Genomic DNA, 27,997 nt, shown 5'->3' with positions numbered 1-27,997 from the left:
CGAAAGCAGAGAAAAACCTCTCACAAAGTGAAAAAGAAGCATTAGGCCTAGATTTTGGAGTAATGAAGTTTAATGACTTGTTTGGATGCAAGTTCACTCTGATCACAACCATCACTAAAAATCTAACAGTGAGGCAAATAAGTATTTGACTCACTGTTAGATTTTACAAGTTTTCCCACCTACAAAGAATATTGAGGTCTGCGAGGTTCACTTCAACTGTGAGAGACAGAATGTAAAAAAAATGTTATAAAAACACATTGTATGATTTTTAAATAATCAATTTGCATTTTATTGTATGAAATAAGTATTTGATCCAATAGAAAAACAGACCTTAATATTTGGTACAGAAACATTTGTTTGCAATTCCAGAGGTAAAACATTTCCTGTAGTTTTTCACCAGGTTTTCACACATTGCAGCAGGGATTTTGGTCCACTCCTCCATACAGATCTTCTCTAGATCTTTCAGGTTTGGAGTTTCAGCTCCCTCCAAAGATTTTCTATTGAGTTCAGGTCTGGAGACTGGCCAGGCCACTCCAGGACCTTGATATGCTTCTTACGGAGCCCCTGGCTGTGTTTGGGGTCATTGTCATGCTGAAGACCCAGCCATGACCCATCTTCAATGCTCTTACTGAGGGAAGGAGGTTGTTTGCCAAAATCTCTCAATACATGACCCCATCCAGCCCCCCTTCAATACGGTGCAGTTGTCCTGTCCCCTTTGCAGAAGAGCACCCCCAGAGTATGATGTTTCCACCCCCATGCTTCTTGGTTGGGATGGTTTTCTTGGGGTTGTTCTCATCCTCTAAACATGGTAAGTGGAGTTGATTCCAAAAAGCTCTATTCTGGTCTCATCTGACCACATGACCTTCTCCCATGCCTCCTCTGGATCGCCCAGATGGTTACTGGTGAACTTCAAACGGGCCTGGACATGTGCTGGCTTGAGCAGGGGGACCTTGCTGGCCTGTAGGATTTTAAACCATGACAGCATCGTGTGTTACTAATGTAATCTTTGTGACTGTGGTCCCAGCTCTCTTCAGGTCATTGACCAGGTCCTCCTGTGTAGTTCTGAGCTTTCTCAGAATCATCTTTACCCCACAAAGTGAGATCTTTCATGGAATCCCAGACCGAGGGAGATTGACAGTCATCTTGTGTTTCTTCCACTTTCTAATAAATAATCATAACAGTTGTTGTCTTCTACCAAGCTGCTTGCCTGTTGTCCTGTAGTCCATCCCAGCCTTGTGCAGGTCTACAGTTTTGTCCCTGGTGTCCTTAGACAGCTCTTTGGTCTTGGCTATGGTGGACAGGTTGGAGTGTGATTGATTGAGTGTGTGAACAGGTGTCTTTTATACAGGTAACAAGTTCAAACAGGTGCAATTAATACAGGTAAAGAGTGCAGAATAAGAGGGCTTCTTAAAGACAGGCAGAGCACCCCATAGTAGGATTTAGGTTAAAAAAAAACAGAAGTACCATCATTAGCAGCAGTGAGGATGCAGAGATAGTCCTTGACTTTAGCAGCACACTGCTGCTATGAGATCAGGTACAAAGTTTCAGAACAACATGGGTTGAAAAACATCCCCACAGCATGATGCTACCACCACCGTGGTAAACTGTCATCTGCCTCTACTGCCGGGGCGTCGGACTCAGACACTGACTAATGGAGTCTTTCATGCCCTAGCATCTATCCAGTGGCGGTGCCAGGAAATTCTTGCTGGGGGGCTGAGGTAAAAGTTGGAGGAGCTCCACAAAATGTCGTCGGTTTGGGGTTTGGTCAAACAACGATATACAGCTTCTATATATTCTGTGTTAGTGCACAGCTGCGGCTGACGTGCTTGATGAATTCCTGCGCAAAAAGTAGTTCCCAGATAATTGTGATATATTCCTGGGAGATAATAAGTACATCTCATCTAAATCAATTCTAAAATTTACCAGTAATAAAATTATAAAAAGTGAAGTTTTAAGAGTGGCCGTAATAAATATTTAGGAAACCTAAATTTTTGGAGTATGGAGTTAAATTTGTCTCATTAATACTTGCAAATGCACAGAGGGTGATTTATAAATATCCTTTGATTTGTACACGTGCTTTGTGATCCACAAACACAAATTTCTGATTTGTAACTTGTGTGTGGGTTTTTGCAAATAAATGTTTATTTGCAAAACTGAAAATTCTGTTTGTGAAGGGTGAGTCAGCATTGATGGATCACCGAACACACACATTCATCACTTTGCTCAGTTACGCAATATTGAGACATTCTCAGAGCAAAACTGCAGCTGAGATCCACAAATATGTCAGTCGCTATTCACATTATTGGGAAATTTCATTATTGGGGGGACTGAGGGGAGCTTGGCTCATTATTGGGTGGGCTTAAGCCCCCCCAAGTTCCCCCTTGGTGCTGCCACTGCATCTATCTGTGGTGCATATTTGGTGAGAATCTGTGAAGTAGTTTTGATGTAATCCTTCAAAGCCTATATAAAGTGAAATCTTGATCCAAAATCTGGATTCAGATCCAGATCACCTCCAAAATTTAATGGAGTCTTCCTTGCCCCAATATCTATCTGTGGTGAAAATTTCATCAAAATCCATGCAGTGGTTTTGATGTAACCCTGCTAACAGCCAGACGGACAAATGAATGAAAACTGCTGTGCTGAGGGTGACGGGTATCATTCCAAAAGGTGAACAAGAGGAACAACCACCATGAAGAGGGACTGATGGGCAAGGTCATACAGGCCAAATTTGAAGGCAAAAAAGCACTAATTGCAAAGTCTATGTTTGACCTCAGTCTCTATTTGACCTCTGTTTAACCTCTCCATAACCTTATCATGTGACCTCACTGTCTGTTTGACCTCATTGTGTGCCTTCAGTTTGACCTCAGTTTCTGTTTGACCTCTGTTTAACCTGAATCTCTTTGACCTCTGTTTGACCTCAGTCTCTGTTTGGCCTCATTATATGACCTCTGTTTGATTGATGTTTGACCTCAGTCTGTGTTTGAACTTATCATGGGACCTCTGGCTCTTTTTGACCTCTGTTTGTCCTCAGTCTCTGGTTGAGGCCGATGATTTTATTACGTCCTCAGTGGACGTAATAATAGTGTGTATATGATAAGAAGAACCCAAACAATTTATAAATACATTATGACAATAAATTAACATAAAAATACAAAATTAGCAGAAAATAAAAGGGTTGAGATCTTCTAAAAACTGTTGAGGTCTAAGGTTCTAAAAACATTCTGGACATGGTTCCAACTCATGATAGAAACTTTGCATAATTTGTTACCACCCTTGAAAAATTTCAGCTACTATTTTATAAACACGACCCAGTCTGGAGCCCATGGATCCCCTCAGGCAGAACACTTGTACACAGGGTGGGCCAATAAAATGTTCCCACTTTTGTAATCCACAGAAGAGGAGCGTGGATTGAACGTGTCATCAATTACTGAACTGTGCGGAAAACAAGGGACAAAGAGGGAAACCTTTGGTATCAAATGTTAATTTGATGCTTCTGTTACAAGTCTGTAAATAAAATTTTTGAGTAAGTTCAAAAAGTGGCAACATTTTATGGCCCACCCTGTGTAACAGAATTCACGTTTCTCAAACAATTCTGTATCGACAGAAACATGTTAACAAGCACAAGTGTTCATTTCCACTCGACCTGTGATGTGCAACTGCAGCTCACAAGTTGCTGGCAGGATTCTGGTGTTGGGGTGGGTGCCAGCAGAGTTTCCATTAGCTGCCCGTTGCTCCTCTACCAGCCCGTGTCGACTGCTGCTAGGACTTGAGGAAATGCTGCAGCCTGAAGATGATTCCTAAGCTGTGCAGCGTCACTTGTTGGTGGCAGAAGCTTTTGCTTCACTCCTTCCTTGAGCAGACTGACCGTGGCACCGTCAGTGCTACTGTCAGAGGTGCCATAAACAGGACATATGAACTTCTCAGCATTTGTCTGTGTCACCTGGTGACAGGTTCCTGTCCAAGGTTTGCAAGGAGCACCATGTGCTCCCTGAATACTTTAAGAAGTTGAATCACGGCCAGTGAGTGCAGCAGCAACTTAACACTGTGATGTGTTTTGGCTCCCCCCATCTGCTGATTGTGTGCCATCAGCAGGCGCAGGACATCTGTGTCTCTGGGAGACATGTTGACAGCACACTTGTTTCACCCTGACAACCACCAGCAGTGACCACAACCTTGACCTGTGGCGCTGCTCAACCAAAGTTGTTGTCAACAACCTGCACAGGTCTGCCTCCTCCTCAGGCACTGAGAGAAATCCCGTCCAGTCAGCAGGAAGTGGAACTGTGGCCTGCAAGACCCTGTGCCTTACTGCTGTCCCTTATTTTGCACAAGTTAACACTTTTGGTTTTGCTCCCATTTTGTATGAGATGAACTCAAAGATCTAAAACTTTTTCCACATACACAATATCACCATTTCCCTCAAATATTGTTCACAAACCAGTCTAAATCTGTGATAGTGAGCACTTCTCCTTTGCTGAGATAATCCATCCCACCTCACAGGTGTGCCATATCAAGATGCTGATTAGACACCATGATTAGTGCACAGGTGTGCCTTAGACTGCCCACAATAAAAGGCCACTCTGAAAGGTGCAGTTTTGTTTTATTGGGGGGGGGGATACCAGTCAGTATCTGGTGTGACCACCATTTGCCTCATGCAGTGCAACACATCTCCTTCGCATCATCCGAGAAGAGAACACCTCTCCAACGTGCCAAACACCAGCGAATGTGAGCATTTGCCCACTCAAGTCGGTTACGACGACGAACTGGAGTCAGGTCGAGACCCCGATGAGGACGACGAGCATGCAGATTAGCTTCCCTGAGACGGTTTCTGACAGTTTGTGCAGAAATTCTTTGGTTATGCAAAGCGATTGTTTCAGCAGCTGTCAGAGTGGCTGGTCTCAGACGATCTTGGAGGTGAACATGCTGGATGTGGAGGTCCTGGGCTGGTGTGGTTACACGTGGTCTGCGGTTGTGAGGCTGGTTGGATGTACTGCCAAATTCTCTGAAACGCCTTTGGAGACGGCTTATGGTAGAGAAATGAACATTCAATACACGAGCAACAGCTCTGGTTGACATTCCTACTGTCAGCATGCCAATTGCACGCTCCCTCAAATCTTGCGACATCTGTGGCATTGTGCTGTGTGATAAAACTGCACCTTTCAGAGTGGCCTTTTATTGTGGGCAGTCTAAGGCACACCTGTGCACTAATCATGGTGTCTAATCAGCATCTTGATATGGCACACCTGTGAGGGGGGATGGATTATCTCAGCAAAGGAGAAGTGCTCACTATCACAGATTTAGACTGGTTTGTGAACAATATTTGAGGGAAATGGTGATATTGTGTATGTGGAAAAAGTTTTAGATCTTTGAGTTCATCTCATACAAAATGGGAGCAAAACCAAAAGTGTTGCGTTTATATTTTTGTTGAGTATAATAAAACAGGCGGCCATGTTATTCTATGTAAATTAGGGGTGAATGAGTACAGATACAGTACAGCTTACCAACTGACATTTTTCAATTTAGCAGGTCAAACGACATGGAAATAAAATCTTAATTTTCTTTTCTCGTGCAAATACAAACAAACGTGGCAAATTTGATAAAAACTGGTGGCCATGTTTTATGCAAACACCAATTTTTTGAATTCAGTAGTTCAAAATACATAAGAATCCCTCTGTTGTCTGATTTTAAACAGAAAATGCTTTGGGCAGTTTACTTTTCTGAAAATGGAAACTGAACTATAAGATGTCAACCACACGAGAAGAACATTGTCAGTAAGTGAGACCCTTTGGCTGCGCCCTTGTTTGCACTCGGGGTCGCGACAGCAAATCCAAGGTAGATCTGCATGTTGGATTGGCACAGGTTTTTTTTTACGCTAGATGCCCTTCCTGACGCAACTCCACCTTCTGCACTGAAACCAAGCGCACTAACCACTTGGCCACCACCCCTGTGAGAAGAACTTTGTCAGTAATCCCAAAAATAGTTCTCAAACCTATCCAGTAATATACAAATGGTGACTGGTTTGGAGGGCAGCATAATGGAGCTGGTCCCAGTCTGCCTGGTAACCTGGGAGGGTCCGGTGGAGCTGGTCTGGGACTTTGGGGAGTTCTGCTGCACTGGGTCCAGCCTTTGGGTCGTACACGTGCTGGTGCCAGCATTATGCAGTGCGCTTGGAATGCTGTGATCCGTGCGCGCCTTAATGCGGACCATGTGGGCCGTCTGGACGGGACGCGGGGGATTATGGGAACTTTTGGGTGTGGTGGAGCTGCTTTTATCTGCTCTGACTCTGAGATGAATAACTGTGTTGTTGAACAGCTGAGGAATGTGGTTCACCGCGTTTCCTGGGTTTGAATTTAACTCTTCACTGACACTCTGGTTGCGCGCGCACGGCAGCGGTTATCCGGTACCGTGGACGCTACGCGCGCACGCTTCTGGCTCACGGTCACGGACCGTTTGGAGCCGATCCCGGTTCGCGCTCGTCCCGTGTGACCCGTTCAGAGCAAGCTGCTGGGCTCGGGTTTCTGCTTCCGGTCCGTTTTCGGGGAGGATCCCTGAGTTTGGCGCTGACGCACGCACACGCACGCAGCGACAGTCCCGCAGACATGGCGCAGGTAAGACAACACGCACGAACTCACGGCGGCTCCACGACACAAACTTTCAGATGGACTTTACAAACGAACCGAGCGGAACCGACGCGGGGTTCCGACAAGAAACGAGGTGCGCGCCTGCGTGCGTCAGACTTGAGCTTTGCGGTTCCGGTTCGAGCGCAGACCTTCGTAGAGGTGCCAAACACTCTTCTTCTTTTTCCAGAACCACTCTTAACTGTTGCAGAACTTTTTTGGTACCAGTTCGAAGGGAACTTTATTTTTCTTTGTTTTCTGGCCCCGCCCCTTTGTGCAGAAAAAGCTCCTGGTTCTGGCCACACCCGAACCTTCGACTCGAACTTTTCAACAAATTCACAAAAGCTGCCGTGAAGGTGGGAAGCTGACTTTCAGAACCAAGTCCTGTTTGAGTTCTGATGGTTCTGGCTGTGGTTCCGAGTCCTCTGGGTTTGATGCTGTTTAAGTCCATTAATTAACTAGTGAAACTTCAGTTAAAATGTGTTCTGATGTTAATCACATTCATTTTTCTGACGCTGAAGATTTATGAAAACGAATCAATTAAACCCGATAAATCAGTTTTTCTTTGGATTTCAAACAAACAAAAAAACTGTTCAGTCCCAGAGACTGGATCAGAACCCTGGTGGTGTTTTTTTTTTTTGTTTTTTTTTTTTGAAGGAGGAGAAGAGTGTTTAAACCGTGTGAGGCCCGGTTACCGATCACTGGCACATGGTGTGTAAGAAGCTCTGGGGTAAGTTGTTGGGGCGCGGCCCAGGACAGAGATCAGAACCTGAACACAGTGACAGCAAATTAAAAACAGCTAACTGAGGCTGAGAGACAAACACTGATCAGTGTCATCGATCAATCAATCAGCAAACAGGGAATTGATACTTCAAATTCATCATAGTACAGAAACAGCATTAGTGAAGGTTACAAATGATCTTCTTATGGCCTCAGACAGTGGACTCATCTCTGTGCTTGTTCTGTTAGACCTCAGTGCTGCTTTTGATACTGTTGCTGGGGGGTTCCCATGATGCACTGTTTCTTTCTCTTTTTGCTCTGTATGCACCACTCTGCATTTAATCATTAGTGATTGATCTCTGCTCCCCTCCACAGCATGTCTTTTTCCTGGTTCTCTCCCTCAGCCCCAACCAGTCCCAACAGAAGACTGCCCCTCCCTGAGCCTGGTTCTGCTGGAGGTTTCTTCCTGTTAAAAGGGAGTTTTTCCTTCCCACTGTAGCCAAGTGCTTGCTCACAGGGGGTCGTTTTGACCGTTGGGGTTTTACATAATTATTGTATGGCCTTGCCTTACAATATAAAGCGCCTTGGGGCAACTGTTTGTTGTGATTTGGCGCTATATAAAAAAAATTGATTGATTGATTGATTGAAAAACTGGAGCATCAAGCTGACGGAGGGACAGACTGAAATCAGATGGAGCACTGTGATTATTTTGATCACAGAAGAGGAACCAGGACTGAGAGTCAGATTAGATTCTTGCTGTGAAACTCAGAACATCATGTTATTATTAATTATGTCACAAACATGATGAGTGAAGATCTTCAGCATCTCATCATGTCATTTAGGTCCTTCAGACTTTTTTTGAGTAAATGCTTCAGTGGAGCATGAGCAGGACTAAAACCTTTCAGCTTCTGGTGAGGCTCTGCCCCCCAGACCCCCCCCCCCCACTTTCTTTTTTGCCTTTCAGCTTTCAGACCCCCCACCATTTTAAGCATTTTTCTTTTTTCCTACAATATGGCCAAAATATCATATAGCAGTATTGTCAGATCAATTATGGAATAACCCCATTGTGTCTTCTAAATCCCTGTTATCAATTATATAATAATTGATCAACATATTGATTTATTCTGCCTTACAGAAACCTGGTTACAGCAGGATGAATATGTTAGTTTAAATGAGTCAACACCCCCGAGTCACACTAACTGCCAGAATGCTCGTAGCACGGGCCGGGGCGGAGGATTAGCAGCAATCTTCCATTCCAGTTTATTAATTAATCAAAAACCCAGACAGAGCTTTAATTCATTTGAAAGCTTGACTCTTAAGTCTTGTCCATCCAAATTGGAAGTCCCAAAAACCAGTTTTATTTGTTATTATCTATCGTCCACCTGGTCGTTACTGTGAGTTTCTCTGTGAATTTTCAGACCTTTTGTCTAACTTAGTGCTTAGCTCAGATAATCAATCAATCAATCAATTTTTTTATATAGCGCCAAATCACAGCAAACAGTTGCCCCAAGGCGCTTTATATTGTAAGGCAAGGCCATACAATAATTATGTAAAACCCCAACGGTCAAAACGACCCCCTGTGAGCAAGCACTTGGCTACAGTGGGAAGGAAAAACTCCCTTTTAACAGGAAGAAATCTCCAGCAGAACCAGGCTCAGGGAGATAATTATAGTGGGCGATTTTAACATTCACACAGATGCTGAGAATGACAGCCTCAACACTGCATTTAATCTATTATTAGACTCAATTGGCTTTGCTCAAAATGTAAATGAGTCCACCCACCACTTTAATCATATCTTAGATCTTGTTCTGACTTATGGTATGGAAATAGAAGACTTAACAGTATTCCCTGAAAACTCCCTTCTGTCTGATCATTTCTTAATAACATTTACATTTACTCTGATGGACTACCCAGCAGTGGGGAATAAGTTTCATTACAGTAGAAGTCTTTCGGAAAGCGCTGTAACTAGGTTTAAGGTTATGATTCCTTCTTTATGTTCTCTAATGCCATATACCAACACAGTGCAGAGTAGCTACCTAAACTCTGTGAGTGAGATAGAGTATCTCGTCAATAGTTTTACATCCTCATTGAGCACAAGTTTGGATGCTGTAGCTCCTCTGAAAAAGAGAGCCTTAAATCAGAAATGCTTGACTCTGTGGTATAACTCACAAACTCGCAGCTTAAAGCAGATAACCCGTAAGTTGGAGAGGAAATGGCATCTCACTAATTTAGAAGATCTTCATTTAGTCTGGAAAAAGAGTCTGTTGCTCTATAAAAAAGCCCTCCGTAAAGCTAGGACATCTTACTACTCATCACTAATTGAAGAAAATAAGAACAACCCCAGGTTTCTTTTCAGCACTGTAGCCAGGCTGACAAAGAGTCAGAGCTCTATTGAGCTGAGTATTCCATTAACTTTAACTAGTAATGACTTCATGACTTTCTTTGCTAATAAAATTTTAACTATTAGAGAAAAAATTACTCATAACCATCCCAAAGACATATCGTTATCTTTGGCTGCTTTCAGTGATGCCGGTATTTGGTTAGACTCTTTCTCTCAGATTGTTCTCTCTGAGTTATTTTCATTAGTTACTTTTTCCAAACCATCAACATGTTTATTAGACCCCATTCCTACCAGGCTGCTCAAGGAAGCCCTGCCATTAATTAATGCTTCGATCTTAAATATGATCAATCTATCTTTGTTAGTTGGCTATGTACCACAGGCTTTTAAGGTGGCAGTAATTAAACCATTACTTAAAAAGCCATCACTTGACCCAGCTATCTTAGCTAATTATAGGCCAATCTCCAACCTTCCTTTTCTCTCAAAAATTCTTGAAAGGGTAGTTGTAAAACAGCTAACTGATCATCTGCAGAGGAATGGTCTATTTGAAGAGTTTCAGTCAGGTTTTAGAATTCATCATAGTACAGAAACAGCATTAGTGAAGGTTACAAATGATCTTCTTATGGCCTCGGACAGTGGACTCATCTCTGTGCTTGTTCTGTTAGACCTCAGTGCTGCTTTTGATACTGTTGACCATAAAATTTTATTACAGAGATTAGAGCATGCCATAGGTATTAAAGGCACTGCACTGCGGTGGTTTGAATCATATTTATCTAATAGATTACAATTTGTTCATGTAAATGGGGAGTCTTCTTCACAGACTAAGGTTAATTATGGAGTTCCACAAGGTTCTGTGCTAGGACCAATTTTATTCACTTTATACATGCTTCCCTTAGGCAGTGTTATTAGAAAGCATTGCTTAAATTTTCATTGTTACGCAGATGATACCCAGCTTTATCTATCCATGAAGCCAGAGGACACACACCAATTAGCTAAACTGCAGGATTGTCTTACAGACATAAAGACATGGATGACCTCTAATTTCCTGCTTTTAAAGTCAGATAAAACTGAAGTTATTGTACTTGGCCCCACAAATCTTAGAAACATGGTGTCTAACCAGATCCTTACTCTGGATGGCATTACCCTGACCTCTAGTAATACTGTGAGAAATCTTGGAGTCATTTTTGATCAGGATATGTCATTCAATGCGCATATTAAACAAATATGTAGGACTGCTTTTTTGCATTTATGCAATATCTCTAAAATTAGAAAGGTCTTGTCTCAGAGTGATGCTGAAAAACTAATTCATGCATTTATTTCCTCTAGGCTGGACTATTGTAATTCATTATTATCAGGTTGTCCTAAAAGTTCCCTGAAAAGCCTTCAGTTAATTCAAAATGCTGCAGCTAGAGTACTGACGGGGACTAGAAGGAGAGAGCATATCTCACCCATATTGGCCTCTCTTCATTGGCTTCCTGTTAATTCTAGAATAGAATTTAAAATTCTTCTTCTTACTTATAAGGTTTTGAATAATCAGGTCCCATCTTATCTTAGGGACCTCGTAGTACCATATCACCCCAATAGAGCGCTTCGCTCTCAGACTGCAGGCTTACTTGTAGTTCCTAGGGTTTGTAAGAGTAGAATGGGAGGCAGGGCCTTCAGCTTTCAGGCTCCTCTCCTGTGGAACCAGCTCCCAATTCAGATCAGGGAGACAGATACCCTCTCTACTTTTAAGATTAGGCTTAAAACTTTCCTTTTTGCTAAAGCTTATAGTTAGGGCTGGATCAGGTGACCCTGAACCATCCCTTAGTTATGCTGCTATAGACTTAGACTGCTGGGGGGTTCCCATGATGCACTGTTTCTTTCTCTTTTTGCTCTGTATGCACCACTCTGCATTTAATCATTAGTGATTGATCTCTGCTCCCCTCCACAGCATGTCTTTTTCCTGGTTCTCTCCCTCAGCCCCAACCAGTCCCAGCAGAAGACTGCCCCTCCCTGAGCCTGGTTCTGCTGGAGGTTTCTTCCTGTTAAAAGGGAGTTTTTCCTTCCCACTGTCACCACGTGCTTGCTCACAGGGGGTCGTTTTGACCTTTGGGGTTTTTCTGTAATTATTGTATGGCTTTTGCCTTACAATATAAAGCGCCTTGGGGCAACTGTTTGTTGTGATTTGGCGCTATATAAGTAAAATTGATTTGATTTAATCATGTGTCGGACGTTCATTCTGTTTATACGGTCAGAAATGGCACTTTACAGATATTTTTGATCGTATAACAGCATGAACATCCGACACATCATCAGACACAACGGGGTTATTCTCGTTTGAATTCAATTCCATCCTTTGCATGGTTTATTTTTCTGTAGGTAGGCTAATTCGGTCAGTGAGGCTTAATGTGAAGGAACAGCGGTCAGGGTACGGAGTAATCCGTCAAACGTGAAAATCCATCAAACTGAATTCTTTATCAGAATACACATCACTATTTTTGTACGGTAGCTTAAATTCACTCAGTTAAGCGGTGGCACGTGACTTTCTCTCACTCTGAGCTAACAGTGCTAACAGCTAGCAGAGCGTGGTGTTGTGACGAATTGTGAATGTCCAAAGTTCCGTGTCCCGACAATATTGCGTGTGCACTGTTGCGCGCAGAGGACAGGAATCACATTCAACAGTGATGACATCTCGTCGGCGCAGAGTAATACATCTTTGGCCAGCGATCTAATATTTTGTTCTGTTCCACAGATACTATACGCCTGGTTATGTCACACAATTACCAGTCAGATTCATGGAAAAATGTAATTGGATTAGAATATGATAAACCATATGACTATGATTTGACACAAAGTGCAGCAACAGTGAAAATGAAACCTTCTTAAAGAAAACAGTAATAATACCACACTCATCTTTCACTCATCATAAGGTTACACTTGGAATATCACACATATGTTAGAAAGATTAAAAAAGAAAATAAGATTATAAAATCAAACCTTCACTGTGCCTTGTGATAGAATCACTATGATGACCGCTCCAAGATGGCGGCCGCATTTCTTGTGCCTCAGTAACCAGTGCGGCGTCTACTCCTCTTTATGATGTGTATGTTAGTCTACTGTCAGTTTGTGGCTTTTTACGGCAGTGGTATCCGGTTTGGACAGACTGATGTCCTGTCCTGGGTGAACCCCGCCTCGCGCTCTGTGACTGCTGGTATAGGCTCCAGCCCCCCGTGACCCTTAACTGGACTAAGCGGTTGAAGATGTGTGTGTGTGTGTGTGTGTGTGTGTGTGTTATCTGGTTTGTGGCTTTTTCTCCACTTGGGCTGAATTTTTGTGCCATTTCCGGTTTTGCCTTCGTCTACCATAAAAGCGAGCTTCGCACTGCGCAGCAAAGTCTTTTCTGACTTTGAGATTCTTAAATTCTGTGCACGTGCGTGATGTACATACCAAAGTCATACACACGAGGAACAGTTTGGAATATTGAATTAACAAACACAAATGTTTAAAGTATTTAATGTAAAAACTATTTACAATTTAAAGCAGGTGGGATTGTAGTGCGCAAGAGGGCGGAGCCTGTCCAAAATCACCTGTCCTGTTCTCGTAGCCACCAGGTGCTCAGATAATGGGCTTTAACAGCCTCATCCTCACCACAAACATGCCTCTATAATCCTCATTAGTCCTCGTAGTACCTCGTATACAAACTGCACCATGCTGTTGTTGCAAAATTTTGAACTTCATGAAATTAGCACCACGCTCAGAGAGGAGCCTCATTACCTGAATATTCTGCCTCTCAGAGCCTCTGTTCTCCTTCAGTTGGTAAATAAGTGGACTCGTACCAAAAAACAACATGCAACATGCTTCATTATTCATCCTTCATTATTCTGTGGGACCAGGGTTTTACATATTTTATGGCAAAACTTTTATTTTCAGGTAAAGTGCAAACATCATTTTTTTTCGAGGGAAATAACAGAACAACAACAGAACAACTTCAACATCATTAAACAATCCAACAAACGGTTGTTTTTTCTGAAAACAGAGAAAGGGAAAATGCACTGCCACCTGCTGGTGGCACAGAGTAATGCCAGTGCAGGCTTTTTGATTGATACTTGGGTCCTGCAGCCAGCGCACTAAAATCTGCTTCAGCATGTCACAGGCGGCACATTCTGTTGATGATTTTCATGTATTCATCAAATTTACATTTCATTTGGAGAAAAAATGCAAAGGGGTCACGTTGTGTGCAGCAGTGGAAGTTGCTCTTCTGAGGCGTAGAGGACGACAGGTGTCACAGTTTCAGCGCTCCCCCAGTCTGAGCGATCCCGTTTATGAGCACGTGCGGGGGGGACTTCATTTGGGTCGCTGCAGTCAAAAGTATCTGTTATTAACGAGGAAACGCACCAAGATTTAAAATCGTACCAGCAGGACTGAGCAGATCAGGAGTGAATTCACTAAATTCACCTTCAGCACCTGCAGTCTGATTGTAGGTAGTCGGGTCCATTATTATCCGTTATGTTGCCTATATTGACCACCAGAGTGGTCAATATGGAAGCTTTGAACATTGCCCATTCTGGTTCAATGTCCCCAACCTCCACAGGGATGCCAAAATATCAATCAATCAATCAACTTTTTTTTTATATAGCGCCAAATCACAACAAACAGTTGCCCCAAGGCGCTTTATATTGTAAGGCAAGGCCATACAATAATTATGAAAAACCCCAACGGTCAAAACGACCCCCTGTGAGCAAGCACTTGGCAACAGTGGGAAGGAAAAACTCCCTCTTAACAGGAAGAAACCTCCAGCAGAACCAGGCTCAGGGAGGGGCAGTCTTCTGCTGAGACTGGTTGGGGCTGAGGGAAAGAACCAGGAAAAAGACATGCTGTGGAAAATACTCCACTGCAGGTATGAGTTGAAGATCTTTTGGACAGTGGGCTCCTCCAGATGTTCCCAGTTCACCTGCACTATCCATTTGGGTTTACCAGGTCTGTCCAAAGTCCTTCCCCACCCTCTGATCCAACTCAACACCAGATGGTGATCAGTTGACCTGAGTGTCCAGAACAAGCGGTCTCAGATCAGACGATACAATCACAAAATTGATCACCGACCTTCAGCCTAGGAAGCCCTGTACATGACTCCATTCAGGGATTCCAAGAAGGCCGAATACTCCGAACTCCTGTTCAGTGCATACGCACAAACAGTGCGTTTTCCCTCTGCAACCTGAAGGTGCAAGGAGGTGACTCTCTCATCTACCAGGGTAAAACCAATGTAGCGGCACTCAGCTGGGGACTCGTGAGTGTCCCCACACACATCTGGTGCCTCTCACCCTGGGCAACTCCAAAGAAGAATAAGATCCAATCCCTATCAAGGAGAGTGGTTCCAGTGCCGAGCCTGTGCATGGAGGCAAGTTTCACCAGATCTAATTGGTAGCAGTCCACCTCCTGCACAAGCTCCGGCTCCTTCCCCCACAGCGAGGTGATGATCCACGCCCCCAAAGGTAGCTTCTGCTGCCCAGGTCTGGTCCCTTGAGAACCTCGATTTCAGTGCACCCGACACCAGCAGTTCTCCCTGTGGGTGGTGAGCCCACAGGGTGGAGATGGAAGGTCTGCGTTGCCTTTTTGGGCCATGCTCGGCCAGGTTCTATGGCAAGCCTGCCCACCAAGTGCTCGCTGATGGGGCCCTCAATGTGGGCCTGGATCAGTTTAGACGGGCTGGACGCCCGTCTAAACTGAGCGATCGGGGGAGAAGGACCTTAGTCAGGGAGGTGACCAAGAACCCGATGGTCACTCTGTCAGAGCTCCAGCATTCCTCTGTGGAGAGAGGAGAACCTTCCAGAAGGACAACCATCTCTACAGCAATCCACCAATCAGACCTGTATGGTCGAGTCTCCAGATGGAAGCCACTCCTTAGTAAAAGGCACATGGCAGCCCACCTGGAGTTTGACAAAAGGCACCTGAAGGACTCTCAGACCAGGAGAAACAAAATTCTCTGGTCTGATGAGACAACGACTGAACTGTTTGGTGTCATGTTTGGAGGAAACCAGGCACCATCCCTACAGTGAAGCATGGTGGTGGCAGCATCATGCTGTGGGGATGTTTTTCAGCAGTAGGAACTGGGAGACTAGTCAGGATTGAGGGAAAGATGAATGCTGCAATGTACAGAGACATCCTGGATGAAAACCTGCTCCAGAGCGCTCTTGACCTCAGACTGGGGTGACGGTTCATCTTTCAGCAGGACAGTGACCCTAAACACACAGCTAAGATATCAAAGGAGTGGCTTCAGGACAACTCTGTGAATGTCCTTGAGTGGCCCATCCAGAGCCCAGACCTGAATCTAACTGAACGTCTCTGGAGAGATTTTGGAATAAGACTGTAACATAACAGAATGTGGAAAAGTGAAGCGCTGTGAATACTTTCTGGATACCCTGTAAGCGTGTAAGTCAGGAGGTAACTTGTTCCACAGTCTGGGTTCAGCTACAGCGAAAGCACAATCATCTGAGTTTATATTTTGACCTCAGAATTGGGGCTGAAACGATTAGTCAAGTAACTTGAATAATTCGATTACAAAAAATTTTCGAGGCAAATTCTTTACCTTGAAGCTTCGTTTAACGTTGTAATACATATGCCAGGCCTGTGTGTGGCGCTGTATCGTCCCCAGCCAGTGGCGGCCTCTCTCTGCCCGGTGTGAGCGGCTCAGTTCTGCCCTCACAGCACCGTCCTCGGCCACTCTGTCAAACAGTCCACTCTTCCTTCTGTGTTTTGCTCAGACTCGTACTGAGTGTTTTGCTTTTTAATTTTCACTTTTTTGGGCAACACACAACACTCCACAAACCCGGTAACTCAAATAAGATACTATTAATAATAAACTGACTGCGAGGCTGTATGTTCAACCTCCAGCTGAAATGCATCATCTGAATCACAGAGAAAGAGGAATAAAAAAAAATCACACAGGGACCCAGTCCACCAACCTTAAAAAAACAAAAAGTTCAAATGGTTAAATTTTACAAGTTGGGGAAAACCAAAAACAGAAAGCCACATCCCATCGCCATTTCAGCAAAATGTCAAGACTTTGGTCTGACTTTGGCTGAGCTCCTGACATCAGGAAAGATCCAAAACTTGTAAAGATGTGAAAAAATAAATGATTACACAGGAAAACAGGGATGTACTAAATTTGACAATTTCCGTGATGACACAGCGACACTGTGCCATTGCTTAGGGGCCGCCCTGGACTGTTGACGTTAAAAACACAAAAGTACTTTTTATCCGATTACTCGATTAATCGATAGAAGGTGCAAGGCCATTCTTCTTTCTTCTTCTTTGTCTTTCGGCTGTTCCCGTTAGGGGTCGCCACAGCAGATCAGTCGTTTCCATCTCTCCCTGTCCTCTGTATCTTCCTCTGTCTCACCAACCACCTGCATGTCCTCTCTCAGCACATCCATGAACCTCCTCTTTGGTCTCCCTCTTCTCCTCCTGCCTGGTGGCTCCATCCTCAGCATCCTTCTCCCTATATACCCTGGGTCCCTCCTCTGCACATGTCCAAACCATCTCAATCTCGCCTCTCTGACTTAGTCTCCAAACCGTCCCACCTGAGCTGTCCCTCTGATATGTTCATTCCTAATCTTGTCCATTCTTGTCACTCCCAAAGAGAATCTCAACATCTTCAGCTCTGCCACCTCCAGCTCTGCCTCCTGTCTTTTTGTTAGTGCCACTGTCTCTAAACCATACAACATAGCTGGTCTCACTACTGTTTTGTAAACTTTCTCCTTCACTCTTGCTGATATTCTTCGGTCACAAATCACTCCTGCCACCTTTCTCCACCACTCCCCTGCCTGCACTCTCTTCTTCACCTCTCTACCACACTCTCCATTACTTTGGACAGTTGACCCCAAATATTTAAACTCATCTACTTTCACCACTTCTACTCCTTGTAACTGCACTATTCCACTGGGCTCCCTCTCATTCACACACATGTACTCAGTCTTGCTTCTACTGACTTTCATTCCCCTTCTCTCCAAAGCATATCTCCACTTCTCCAGACTAGACTCAACTTGCTCTCTACTCTCACTACAGATCACAATGTCATCTGCAAACATCATAGTCCATTGGGACTCCTGTCTGATCTCATCCGTCCACCTGTCCATCACCACTGCAGAGCTGATCCTTGGTGTAATCCCACCTCCACGTTGAATGAGTCTGTCATTCCTATTGTGCATCTCACCACTGTCACACTATCCTTGTACATGTCCTGCACTACCCTCACATACTTCTCTGCCACTCCAGGCTTCCTCATGCAATACCACAACTCTTCTCTTGGCACCCATTCTTTCTCAGTAGGCGAGATCTTCAGACAGCCCTTCATGCTTTCATCAGCTCCAGACTTAACTCCTATAATGCACTTTATGCCTGTGTTAACCAGTCTTCTCTTGCACGCTTCCAACTTGTGCAAAATGCTGCTGCTCGTCTTTTAATGCACACTTTTATCACAAAGCCATTAGTAGATTTTAAAAAGGAACTTTTAAATCAATTCTAAAATGAACTAGAAACCAGTGGAGTGAGTAAAGTATGGGTGTAATATACACACTTCTGGAAGTGTGTGTTACAAAGACAGAGAAGACTGGTTAACCCCAGCATAAAGTGCATTACAGTCTGGAGCTGATGAAGGCACGAATGGCCATCTGAAGATCACGACTACTGAGGAAGGACTTAACTTTAGCCAGAAGACGACGCTGGAATAAGTTTATCTGTTGATCGAACCTGAAACAGCTGTCAAATATCACAAACAAATTCTTAACAGCTGGTTTTAAATAATTAGTCAGAACACCAAAGTTTGAGGGGACAATATTGGGCACGCTAGAATGTCGACACACAATCATCTCAGTTTTACCGTCATTTAGATAAAGGAAGTTTTGGGACAGGCACTGATTTACATCAAGAATACAGTTAAATAATGGAGATGGCATCGCTTTCCTTCATCCTCGTAGGCAGATAGATTTTCAGGTCATCTGTGTAACTGTGAAAGGACAGGTTGATGATTCAGAAATAAGAAATGATTGACCCTAAAGGCAACATGTACAATGAAAATAGAATAGGGCCTAGAATAGAACCCTGTGGCACTCCACAACAAAGAGGAGCAATTGATAAGGAGAGGTCACCAGTCGCAACAGAAAAACTTTCTCAGCCAGACAGGATTTAAAGGATCATTTAATGTGTTCTAAACTAGAAACAAGTCCTGTGTGGTCCACAGTGTCAAAGGCTGTTCTGAGGTCCACCAGGTCCGGCACAGCAGGATTCCCTGCACCCACAGACAGAGTGATGTCATTATGTACTTTTAAAAGTGCTGACTTAGTGAAGTGTCGTGATCTAAATCCAGATTGGAATTATTTTCTAAAAACAACCTTTTCTAAAACTTCGAAAGAAAAGGGTGTTGAGAGGGGGCCAAAACTTGGCCAACACTGAAAAAATGGAGGGGAGGTTTTTTAACAAGGGGCCAAAGATGGATATCCTGTAATTAAAAAAAACAAAAACAAAAAAAACCTGAGAAGTCTGAACTGATGGTCCTTGGTCCTGCGAGGCTCAGACATCAGTTTGATCGGTTATCCATGATTTTGGGTGGTTGCATCTTTCAGCAAATTACTTGGGTAAGAAACCTAGGGGTGATCTTTGATCCTGCTTTATCCTTTGATCTATGTGTTAGAGAAACTACGACTGCTTTTTTCCAATCTACATAGAATTGTGAGGATTCAGACAATTCTGTCCATGATGGATGCAGAAACACTGATCCACGCCTTGTTTCTTCTAGAACTGACTCTTGTAATGTTTAAATTTTTTTCCCTAGTTTCCCGCAGCTTCGCTTCACTGGATTCCTTTTGATGCGAGGTTTGTGTTTAAGCTCCTTAACATATCCATCTTTGACATGGTTTAGCAGCCTCATTACATGGTTAATGAACTTAAAGCTTATGTTCCGGCACGTTCTGCTCGATCTCAATACAGAGGACTGCTGTGTGTTCCAAAGGTGAAAAAGAAGTCAGCTGGTCATAAAACCTTTTACTATTGTGCACCCTGGTTGCCGACTGAGATAAGACAGACAGGTTGTGTGTACGTTTTTAAAGACTTTTTTTGTATGGCTGATGTGACTTCTTTGTGTTATCATGTTTTTGTACACATTGTTTCTACCTTGTTCTTTAAAGTTTTTGAATCATCTTGTAGCTGTTTTCCTGTTAATTGGGGTGGCCTGAGGACTGGTCACCTCATCAGGCCCAGGCTGCTGATTTGGACTTTGCCCTTGTGAAGTGACTTGTGATTTGGTGCGACACAAATAAACTTGAATTGACGTTTCACTGAGTGTTGCCAGTAACCTGATGGAAAATGCTGCCGGTGATCAGCTGACTGTGACGGCGTTCCATCCTTTTCTTTTCTGTCCCTCAGTACTCAGACCTGGAGAAGGCCATCAACACCTTTGTCACCCAGTTCCACTCTGCTTCAGCCGACAACAGTCCGACACTGAAAGTGGACGAGTTCAAAAATCTTCTGACCTCCCAGCTGCCCGGCTTGGCTCAGGTACGTGCATGTGGGTTGGAGTCTCTGGTCACCTCACCATTCGATGTGTTTACCATTCAGCTTTTTAAATTTATATATATATATATATATATATATATATATATATATATATATATATATATACACACACAGGATTTATTCCTTCTCACTGTGTGACTACTTAATACTTTATAATGTATCTCTATTGGATTTACCAATTAGTAAATGTTGATGGTCTCAGATGAAGCCCTACCAGAAGAAGTTGGAGTTCCTTGACTGGCCACTTGAATCTGGCTCCAAAAGTGAGCAAGTTCTCATTCAAGTCCATGATAAAATGTCCTTGTTCTGGACATAGTTGAGCCCACGTTTTACCTGGCCCAGGGGCGGGTGAAACATGGGCGTGTCCTTGACCTTGTGCAGTTGCTTAGGTCCTGAACACAGACACCTGCATGCTGGATCCTGTCCAGAGAAAAACGCTACATGGAGAGATGTTATAGCTGATGTTCCTCCAGTGTCATTGATCCTCCTGATGCTTTTATTTTTTAATGTGGTTTAAATTGTGAAATATCTATTGTTTGCTTTGAGTTGCGGTCTGCTGTTCTGTCGCCCTCTGCTGGATACTCTCTTCCTTGCAGTTTGCAGAGCAGAAAGTCCAAATTCCACCTGAAGATGTTGGACACAAGTTTCTGTCCCCGTGGGCTGCTGCACATATTCCATTTGATCACAAACACACATTTCTGTGTTGTTTACTTCCATCAGAAGTTCTTGAAAAATACTAGTGACCTGATTATCTTCAGTTTTCATTCTTCATGATGTGAGATTTTCAGTGAGTCAGAAGTTTATGTACAACAACATGAATGCCTTTTTAAAACCATGGAAGATTCCAGAGAATAATTTAACTGGTTAAAGTTTATCTGTAGAATAACAACACAAAGTCACTGAGCCCTTGTGTTATTATCTGGAGAATTAAGCCAAATCTGGATCTAAACTAGTCAGGGTTCTCAGGTGAGGGAAGCCACCATGATGGTCCTGAGGTAGTTGGAGTAGATCCTGCATCTTGACTTCTACAGCTGGACAACTGAGTGGAAGATAGGAAATTTCTGCTGCAGTTTTGCATGAGGCACATGGAGAGTTGAGCCTAGATCGGATCTGTTTCACTTTTACCTGTTTGTCGTGTTGTGGGTTTTGTTTTCACAGTGACTTTAAACGGCATAACTGTAGAAAATTTAATATAAAGAACTATTCATTAATTTTCTATACCTGCTTACTCCAGTAAAGGGGGTGGAGCCTGTCCCAGCAGTCACAGGGTGGGAGGCGGGTTCATCGTGGACAGGACGCCAGTCTGTCTCAGAGACACATAGAGACAAAGACATTCAGAGTCCCCAGTTCACCTAAAACCTGCCCGTCTTGGAGAACATGCAAACTCCCCACAGAAAGGACCAGGTGGGAAGAGAACCTGCAACCTTCTTACAGCCTGCCACCATCCTGTCCACACAGAATCACTCACTCATCTTCACCCACTTATCCAGGACGGGGACACGGGTCTGAATCATTTTTACAAATATGATGACATGTTTAAAAAATGGAAAAACTCAAGAAGACACAAACTTTTTCATTGCCCTTTTTCTGTCTGCCTGTGCCTTTGTGTCTGCCTGTGCCTTTGTGTCTGTCTGTGTCTGCGTCTGCCTGCGTCTGCGTCTGCCTGCGTCTCTGTGTCGTCCTGTGTCTGTCTGTGTCTGCCTGTGTCTCTGTGTCGTCCTGTGTCTGTCTGTGTCTGCCTGCGTCTCTGTGTCGTCCTGTGTCTGTCTGTGTCTGCCTGCGTCTCTGTGTCATCCTGTGTCTTTGTGTCTGTGTCTGCCTGCGTCTCTGTGTCGTCCTGTGTCTTTGTGTCTGTGTCTGCCTGCGTCTCTGTGTCGTCCTGTGTCTTTGTGTCTGTGTCTGCCTGCGTCTCTGTGTCGTCCTGTGTCTTTGTGTCTGTGTCTGCCTGCGTCTCTGTGTCGTCCTGTGTCTTTGTGTCTGTGTCTGCCTGCGTCTCTGTGTCGTCCTGTGTCTTTGTGTCTGTGTCTGCCTGCGTCTCTGTGTCGTCCTGTGTCTTTGTGTCTGTGTCTGCCTGCGTCTCTGTGTCGTCCTGTGTCTGTCTGTGTCTGCCTGTGTCTCTGTGTCGTCCTGTGTCTGTCTGTGTCTGCCTGCGTCTCTGTGTCGTCCTGTGTCTGTCTGTGTCTGCCTGCGTCTCTGTGTCGTCCTGTGTCTTTGTGTCTGTCTTCCTGCATCTGTCTGTGTTTTCCTGTGTCTGTCTGTGTTTTCCTGTGTCTGTCTGTGTCTGCCTGTGTCTTTGTGTCTGTGTCTGCCTGCGTCTCTGTGTCTGTCTGTGTCTGCCTGTGTCTTTGTGTCTGTGTCTTCTTGCATCTGTCTGTGTTTTCCTGTGTCTTTGTGTCTGTGTCTGCCTGCGTCTCTGTGTCTGTCTGTGTCTTCCTGCATCTGTCTGTCGTCTTGCGTCTGTCTGTGTTTTCCTGTGTCTTTGTGTCTGTGTCTCTGTGTCGTCCTGTGTCTTTGTGTCTGTGTCTCCCTGCGTCTCTGTGTCGTTTTGTGTCTGTCTGTGTCTGCCTGCGTCTCTGTGTCTGCCTGCGTCTCTGTGTCGTCCTGTGTCTGCCTGCGTCTCTGTGTCGTCATGTGTCTTTGTGTCTGTCTGTGTCTTCCTGCGTCTCTGTGTCTGTCTGTGTCTTCCTGCGTCTGTCTGTGTTTTCCTGTGTCTTTATGTCTGTGTCTTCCTGCGTCTGTCTGTGTTTTCCTGTGTCTTTATGTCTGTGTCTTCCTGCGTCTGTCTGTGTTTTCCTGTGTCTTTGTCTGTGTCTGCCTGCGTCTCTGTGTCGTCCTGTGCCTTTGTGTCTCTGTGTCGTCCTGTGTCTTTGTGTCTGTGTCTGCCTGCCTCTCTGTGTCGTCCTGTGTCTTTGTGTCTGTGTCTTCCTGTGTCTGCCTGCGTCTCTGTGTCGTCCTGTGCCTTTGTGTCTGTCTGTGTCTGCCTGTGTCTTTGTGTCTGTGTCTGCCTGCGTCTCTGTGTCGTCCTGTGCCTTTGTGTCTGCCTGTGTCTTTGTGTCTGTGTCTGCCTGCGTCTCTGTGTTGTCCTGTGCCTTTGTGTCTGCCTGTGTCTTTGTGTCTGTGTCTGCCTGTGTCTGTCTGTGTCTTCTTGCGTCTCTGTGTTTTCCTGTGTCTTTGTGTCTGTGTCTTCCTGCGTCTGTCTGTGTCTTCCTGCGTCTGTCTGTGTTTTCCTGCGTCTGTCTGTCTGCCTGTGTCTGCCTGCGTCTTTGTGTCTCTGTGTCTCTGTGTCTGCCTGCCTCTCTGTGTCGTCCTGCGTATCTGTGTCTGTCTGTGTCTTCCTGCATCTGTCTGTCTTCTTGCGCCTGTCTGTGTTTTCCTGTGTCTGCCTGTCTGTGTCTGCCTGTGTCTTTGTGGTTGTGTCTGCCTGCGTCTCTGTGTCGTCCTGTGCCTGTGTCTCTGTGTCTGCCTGTGTCTTTGTGTCTGTGTCTGCCTGCGTCTCTGTGTCGTCCTGTGCCTTTGTGTCTCTGTGTCTGCCTGTGTCTTTGTGTCTGTGTCTGCCTGCGTCTCTGTCGTCCTGTGCCTTTGTGTCTGTGTCGTCCTGTGTCTTTGTGTCTGTGTCTGCCTGCGTCTCTGTGTCGTCCTGTGCCTTTGTGTCTGTGTCGTCCTGTGTCTTTGTGTCTGTGTCTGCCTGCGTCTCTGTGTCTGTCTGTGTCTTCCTGCGTCTGTCTGTGTTTTCCTGTCTTTATGTCTGTGTCTTCCTGCGTCTGTCTGTGTTTTCCTGTGTCTTTATGTCTGTGTCTTCCTGCGTCTGTCTGTGTTTTCCTGTGTCTTTGTCTGTGTCTGCCTGCGTCTCTGTGTCGTCCTGTGCCTTTGTGTCTCTGTGTCGTCCTGTGTCTTTGTGTCTGTGTCTGCCTGCCTCTCTGTGTCGTCCTGTGTCTTTGTGTCTGTGTCTTCCTGTGTCTGCCTGCGTCTCTGTGTTGTCCTGTGCCTTTGTGTCTGTCTGTGTCTGCCTGTGTCTTTGTGTCTGTGTCTGCCTGCGTCTCTGTGTCGTCCTGTGCCTTTGTGTCTGCCTGTCTTTGTGTCTGTGTCTGCCTGCGTCTCTGTGTTGTCCTGTGCCTTTGTGTCTGCCTGTGTCTTTGTGTCTGTGTCTGCCTGTGTCTGTCTGTGTCTTCTTGCGTCTCTGTGTTTTCCTGTGTCTTTGTGTCTGTGTCTTCCTGCGTCTGTCTGTGTTTTCCTGCGTCTGTCTGTCTGCCTGTGTCTGCCTGCGTCTTTGTGTCTCTGTGTCTCTGTGTCTGCCTGCCTCTCTGTGTCGTCCTGCGTATCTGTGTCTGTCTGTGTCTTCCTGCATCTGTCTGTCTTCTTGCGCCTGTCTGTGTTTTCCTGTGTCTGCCTGTCTGTGTCTGCCTGTGTCTTTGTGGTTGTGTCTGCCTGCGTCTCTGTGTCGTCCTGTGCCTGTGTCTCTGTGTCTGCCTGTGTCTTTGTGTCTGTGTCTGCCTGCGTCTCTGTGTCGTCCTGTGCCTTTGTGTCTCTGTGTCTGCCTGTGTCTTTGTGTCTGTGTCTGCCTGCGTCTCTGTCGTCCTGTGCCTTTGTGTCTGTGTCGTCCTGTGTCTTTGTGTCTGTGTCTGCCTGCGTCTCTGTGTCGTCCTGTGCCTTTGTGTCTGTCTGTGTCTGCCTGTGTCTTTGTGTCTGTGTCTGCCTGCATCTCTGTGTCGTCCTGTGCCTTTGTGTCTGTCTGTGTCTGCCTGTGTCTTTGTGTCTGTGTCTGCCTGCGTCTCTGTGTCGTCCTGTGCCTTTGTGTCTGTCTGTGTCTGCCTGTGTCTTTGTGTCTGTGTCTGCCTGCGTCTCTGTGTCGTCCTGTGCCTTTGTGTCTGTCTGTGTCTGCCTGTGTCTTTGTGTCTGTGTCTGCCTGCGTCTCTGTGTCGTCCTGTGCCTTTGTGTCTGTCTGTGTCTGCCTGTGTCTTTGTGTCTGTGTCTGCCTGCGTCTCTGTGTCGTCCTGTGCCTTTGTGTCTGCCTGTGTCTTTGTGTCTGTGTCTGCCTGCGTCTCTGTGTCGTCCTGTGCCTTTGTGTCTGTCTGTGTCTGCCTGTGTCTTTGTGTCTGTGTCTGCCTGCGTCTCTGTGTCGTCCTGTGCCTTTGTGTCTGTCTGTGTCTGCCTGTGTCTTTGTGTCTGTGTCTGCCTGCGTCTCTGTGTCGTCCTGTGCCTTTGTGTCTGTCTGTGTCTGCCTGTGTCTTTGTGTCTGTGTCTGCCTGCGTCTCTGTGTCGTCCTGTGCCTTTGTGTCTGTCTGTGTCTGCCTGTGTCTTTGTGTCTGTGTCTGCCTGCGTCTCTGTGTCGTCCTGTGCCTTTGTGTCTGTCTGTGTCTGCCTGTGTCTTTGTGTCTGTGTCTGCCTGCGTCTCTGTGTCGTCTTGTGCCTTTGTGTCTGTCTGTGTCTGCCTGTGTCTTTGTGTCTGTGTCTGCCTGCGTCTCTGTGTCGTCCTGTGCCTTTGTGTCTGTCTGTGTCTGCCTGTGTCTGTCTGCCTGCGTCTCTGTGTCGTCCTGTGCCTTTGTGTCTGCCTGTGTCTGTGTCTGCCTGCGTCTCTGTGTCGTCCTGTGCCTTTGTGTCTGCCTGTGTCTTTGTGTCTGCCTGTGTCTTTGTGTCTGTGTCTGCCTGCCTCTCTGTCGTCCTGTGTCTTTGTGTCTGTGTCTTCCTGTGTCTGCCTACGTCTCTGTCGTCCTGTGCCTTTGTGTCTCTGTGTCTGTCTGTGTCTGCCTGCCTCTCTGTCGTCCTGTGCCTTTGTGTCTCTGTGTCTGCCTGTGTCTTTGTGTCTGTGTCTGCCTGCCTCTCTGTGTCATCCTGTGTCTTTGTGTCTGTGTCTTCCTGTGTCTGCCTGCATCTCTGTGTCGTCCTGTGCCTTTGTGTCTGTCTGTGTCTGCCTGTGTCTTTGTCTCTGTGTCTGCCTGCATCTCTGTGTCTGCCTGTGTCTTTGTCTGTGTCTGCCTGCGTCTCTGTGTCGTCCTGTGCCTTTGTGTCTGCCTGTGTTTTTGTGTCTGCCTGTGTCTTTGTGTCTGTGTCTGCCTGCGTCTCTGTGTTGTCCTGTGCCTTTGTGTCTGTCTGTGTCTGCCTGTGTCTTTGTGTCTGTGTCTGCCTGCGTCTCTGTGTTGTCCTGTGCCTTTGTGTCTGTCTGTGTCTGCCTGCGTCTCTGTGTCGTCCTGTGCCTTTGTGTCTCTGTGTCTGCCTGTGTCTTTGTGTCTGTGTCTGCCTGCGTCTCTGTGTCTGCCTGTGTCTGTCTGTGTCTGCCTGCGTCTCTGTGTCTGCCTGTGTCTGTCTGTGTCTTTGTGTCTGTGTCTTCCTGTGTCTTTGTGTCTGTGTCTTCCTGCGTCTGTCTGTCTGCCTGTGTCTTTGTGTCTGTTTCTGCCTGCGTCTTTGTGTCTCTGTGTCTGCCTGCCTCTCTGTGTCGTCCTGCGTCTCTGTGTCTGTCTGTGTCTTCCTGCATCTGTCTTCTTGCGCCTGTCTGTGTTTTCCTGTCTGCCTGTCTGTGTCTGCCTGTGTCTTTGTGTCTGTGTCTGCCTGTGTCTTTGTGTCTGTGTCTGCCTGCGTCTTTGTGTCTGTCTGTGTTTTCCTGCATCTCTGTGTCATCCTGTGCCTTTGTGTCTCTCTGTGTCTTCCTGTGTCTTTGTGTCTGTCTGTGTTTTCCTGCGTCTCTGTGTCATCCTGTGCCTTTGTGTCTGTCTGTGTCTTCCTGTGTCTTTGTGTCTGTCTGTGTTTTCCTGCGTCTCTGTGTCGTCCTGTGCCTTTGTGTCTGTCTGCCTGCGTCTCTGTGTCGTCCTGTGCCTTTGTCTGCCTGTGTCTTCCTGCGTATGTCTGCGTCTTTGTGTCTTCCTGTGCCTTTGTCTGTCTGTTTTCCTGCGTCTCTGTGTCTTCCTGTGTCTTTGTGTCTGTCTGTGTCTTCCTGCATCTGTGTCTTCCTGTGTCTTCCTGCGTCTGTCTGCATCTTTGTGTCTTCCTGTGTCTTTGTGTCTGTCTGTGTCTTCCTGCATCTGTGTCTTCCTGCATCTGTGTCTTCCTGTGCCTTTGTGTCTGTGTCTTCCTGCCTCTGTTTGTCTTCCTGCGTCTCTGTGTCTTCCTGCGTCTCTGTGTCTGTGTCTTCCTGTGTCTGTCTGTGTCTTCCTGCGTCTCTGTGTCTGTGTCTTCCTGTGTCTGTCTGTGTCTTCCTGCGTCTCTGTGTCTTCCTGCATCCGTCTGTTGTTCTGGGAGAAAACTCTTCCCCTGTGTGGTCTCTGTGCTCCCAGCTGTTAAGTGCAGAATTTGTCTCTGCTGGTGTGGTGAACTGATGGACTGACGTCCTGTACATGGGGACTCGTAGACCCTCGTCCAGGTGCAGGGGGTCTCAGTCTTGGCGCGTGCAGGACTGATGTTGTTTGTTGACTGACATTAATCTGAGTTGCTGATGACGCGGCATGAAGGTCGACTTTGGATTCTGTCCGTGATGATGTCACACTTTGACCGAAGTGGTTTTGTTGCCCACAGTTGACCAACACAGAAGGAGGTCTGACCAACATTCTGGAGAAGATGGGTGTCCATCAGGGTGAAGGAATCTCCTTCAGTCATTTCTGGGGCTTGATCCAGGATCAGTGCACCAGCCAGTACTCCAAGATCCCTCAAGTTGCCAAGTGCCAGTGCTGCATCGTGCAGTGAAGACCCAGAGCGTCCACTGGGGGGAGCTGTCTCATCTTTTCCACTTTCTGCACCTTCTAATCCACAGATTCAACATGTTTGAATAAAGTCTATCTTTTAAATGCTT

At 45.6% G+C, this 27,997-nt stretch overlaps 1 protein-coding gene across 1 annotated transcript; it reads left to right on the top strand.

Annotated features, from left to right (window-relative positions):
- Nucleotides 1-6,350: 6,350 nt before the first annotated feature.
- s100v2 (S100 calcium binding protein V2) lies at nt 6,351-27,997 on the top strand. Its single transcript, XM_034161243.1, has 3 exons — nt 6,351-6,605; nt 20,071-20,202; nt 27,724-27,997. Exons 1-3 carry the CDS (start codon nt 6,597-6,599, stop codon nt 27,889-27,891), a joined length of 309 nt encoding a protein of 102 aa, XP_034017134.1. The 5' UTR covers nt 6,351-6,596; the 3' UTR covers nt 27,892-27,997.

This window comes from Thalassophryne amazonica, chromosome 20, assembly GCF_902500255.1.
Source record: "Thalassophryne amazonica chromosome 20, fThaAma1.1, whole genome shotgun sequence".
Classification (NCBI taxonomy): domain Eukaryota; kingdom Metazoa; phylum Chordata; class Actinopteri; order Batrachoidiformes; family Batrachoididae; genus Thalassophryne; species Thalassophryne amazonica.
Note: the sequence above shows the minus strand (reverse complement) of the source record. Positions and strands in the feature narration are given on the sequence as shown.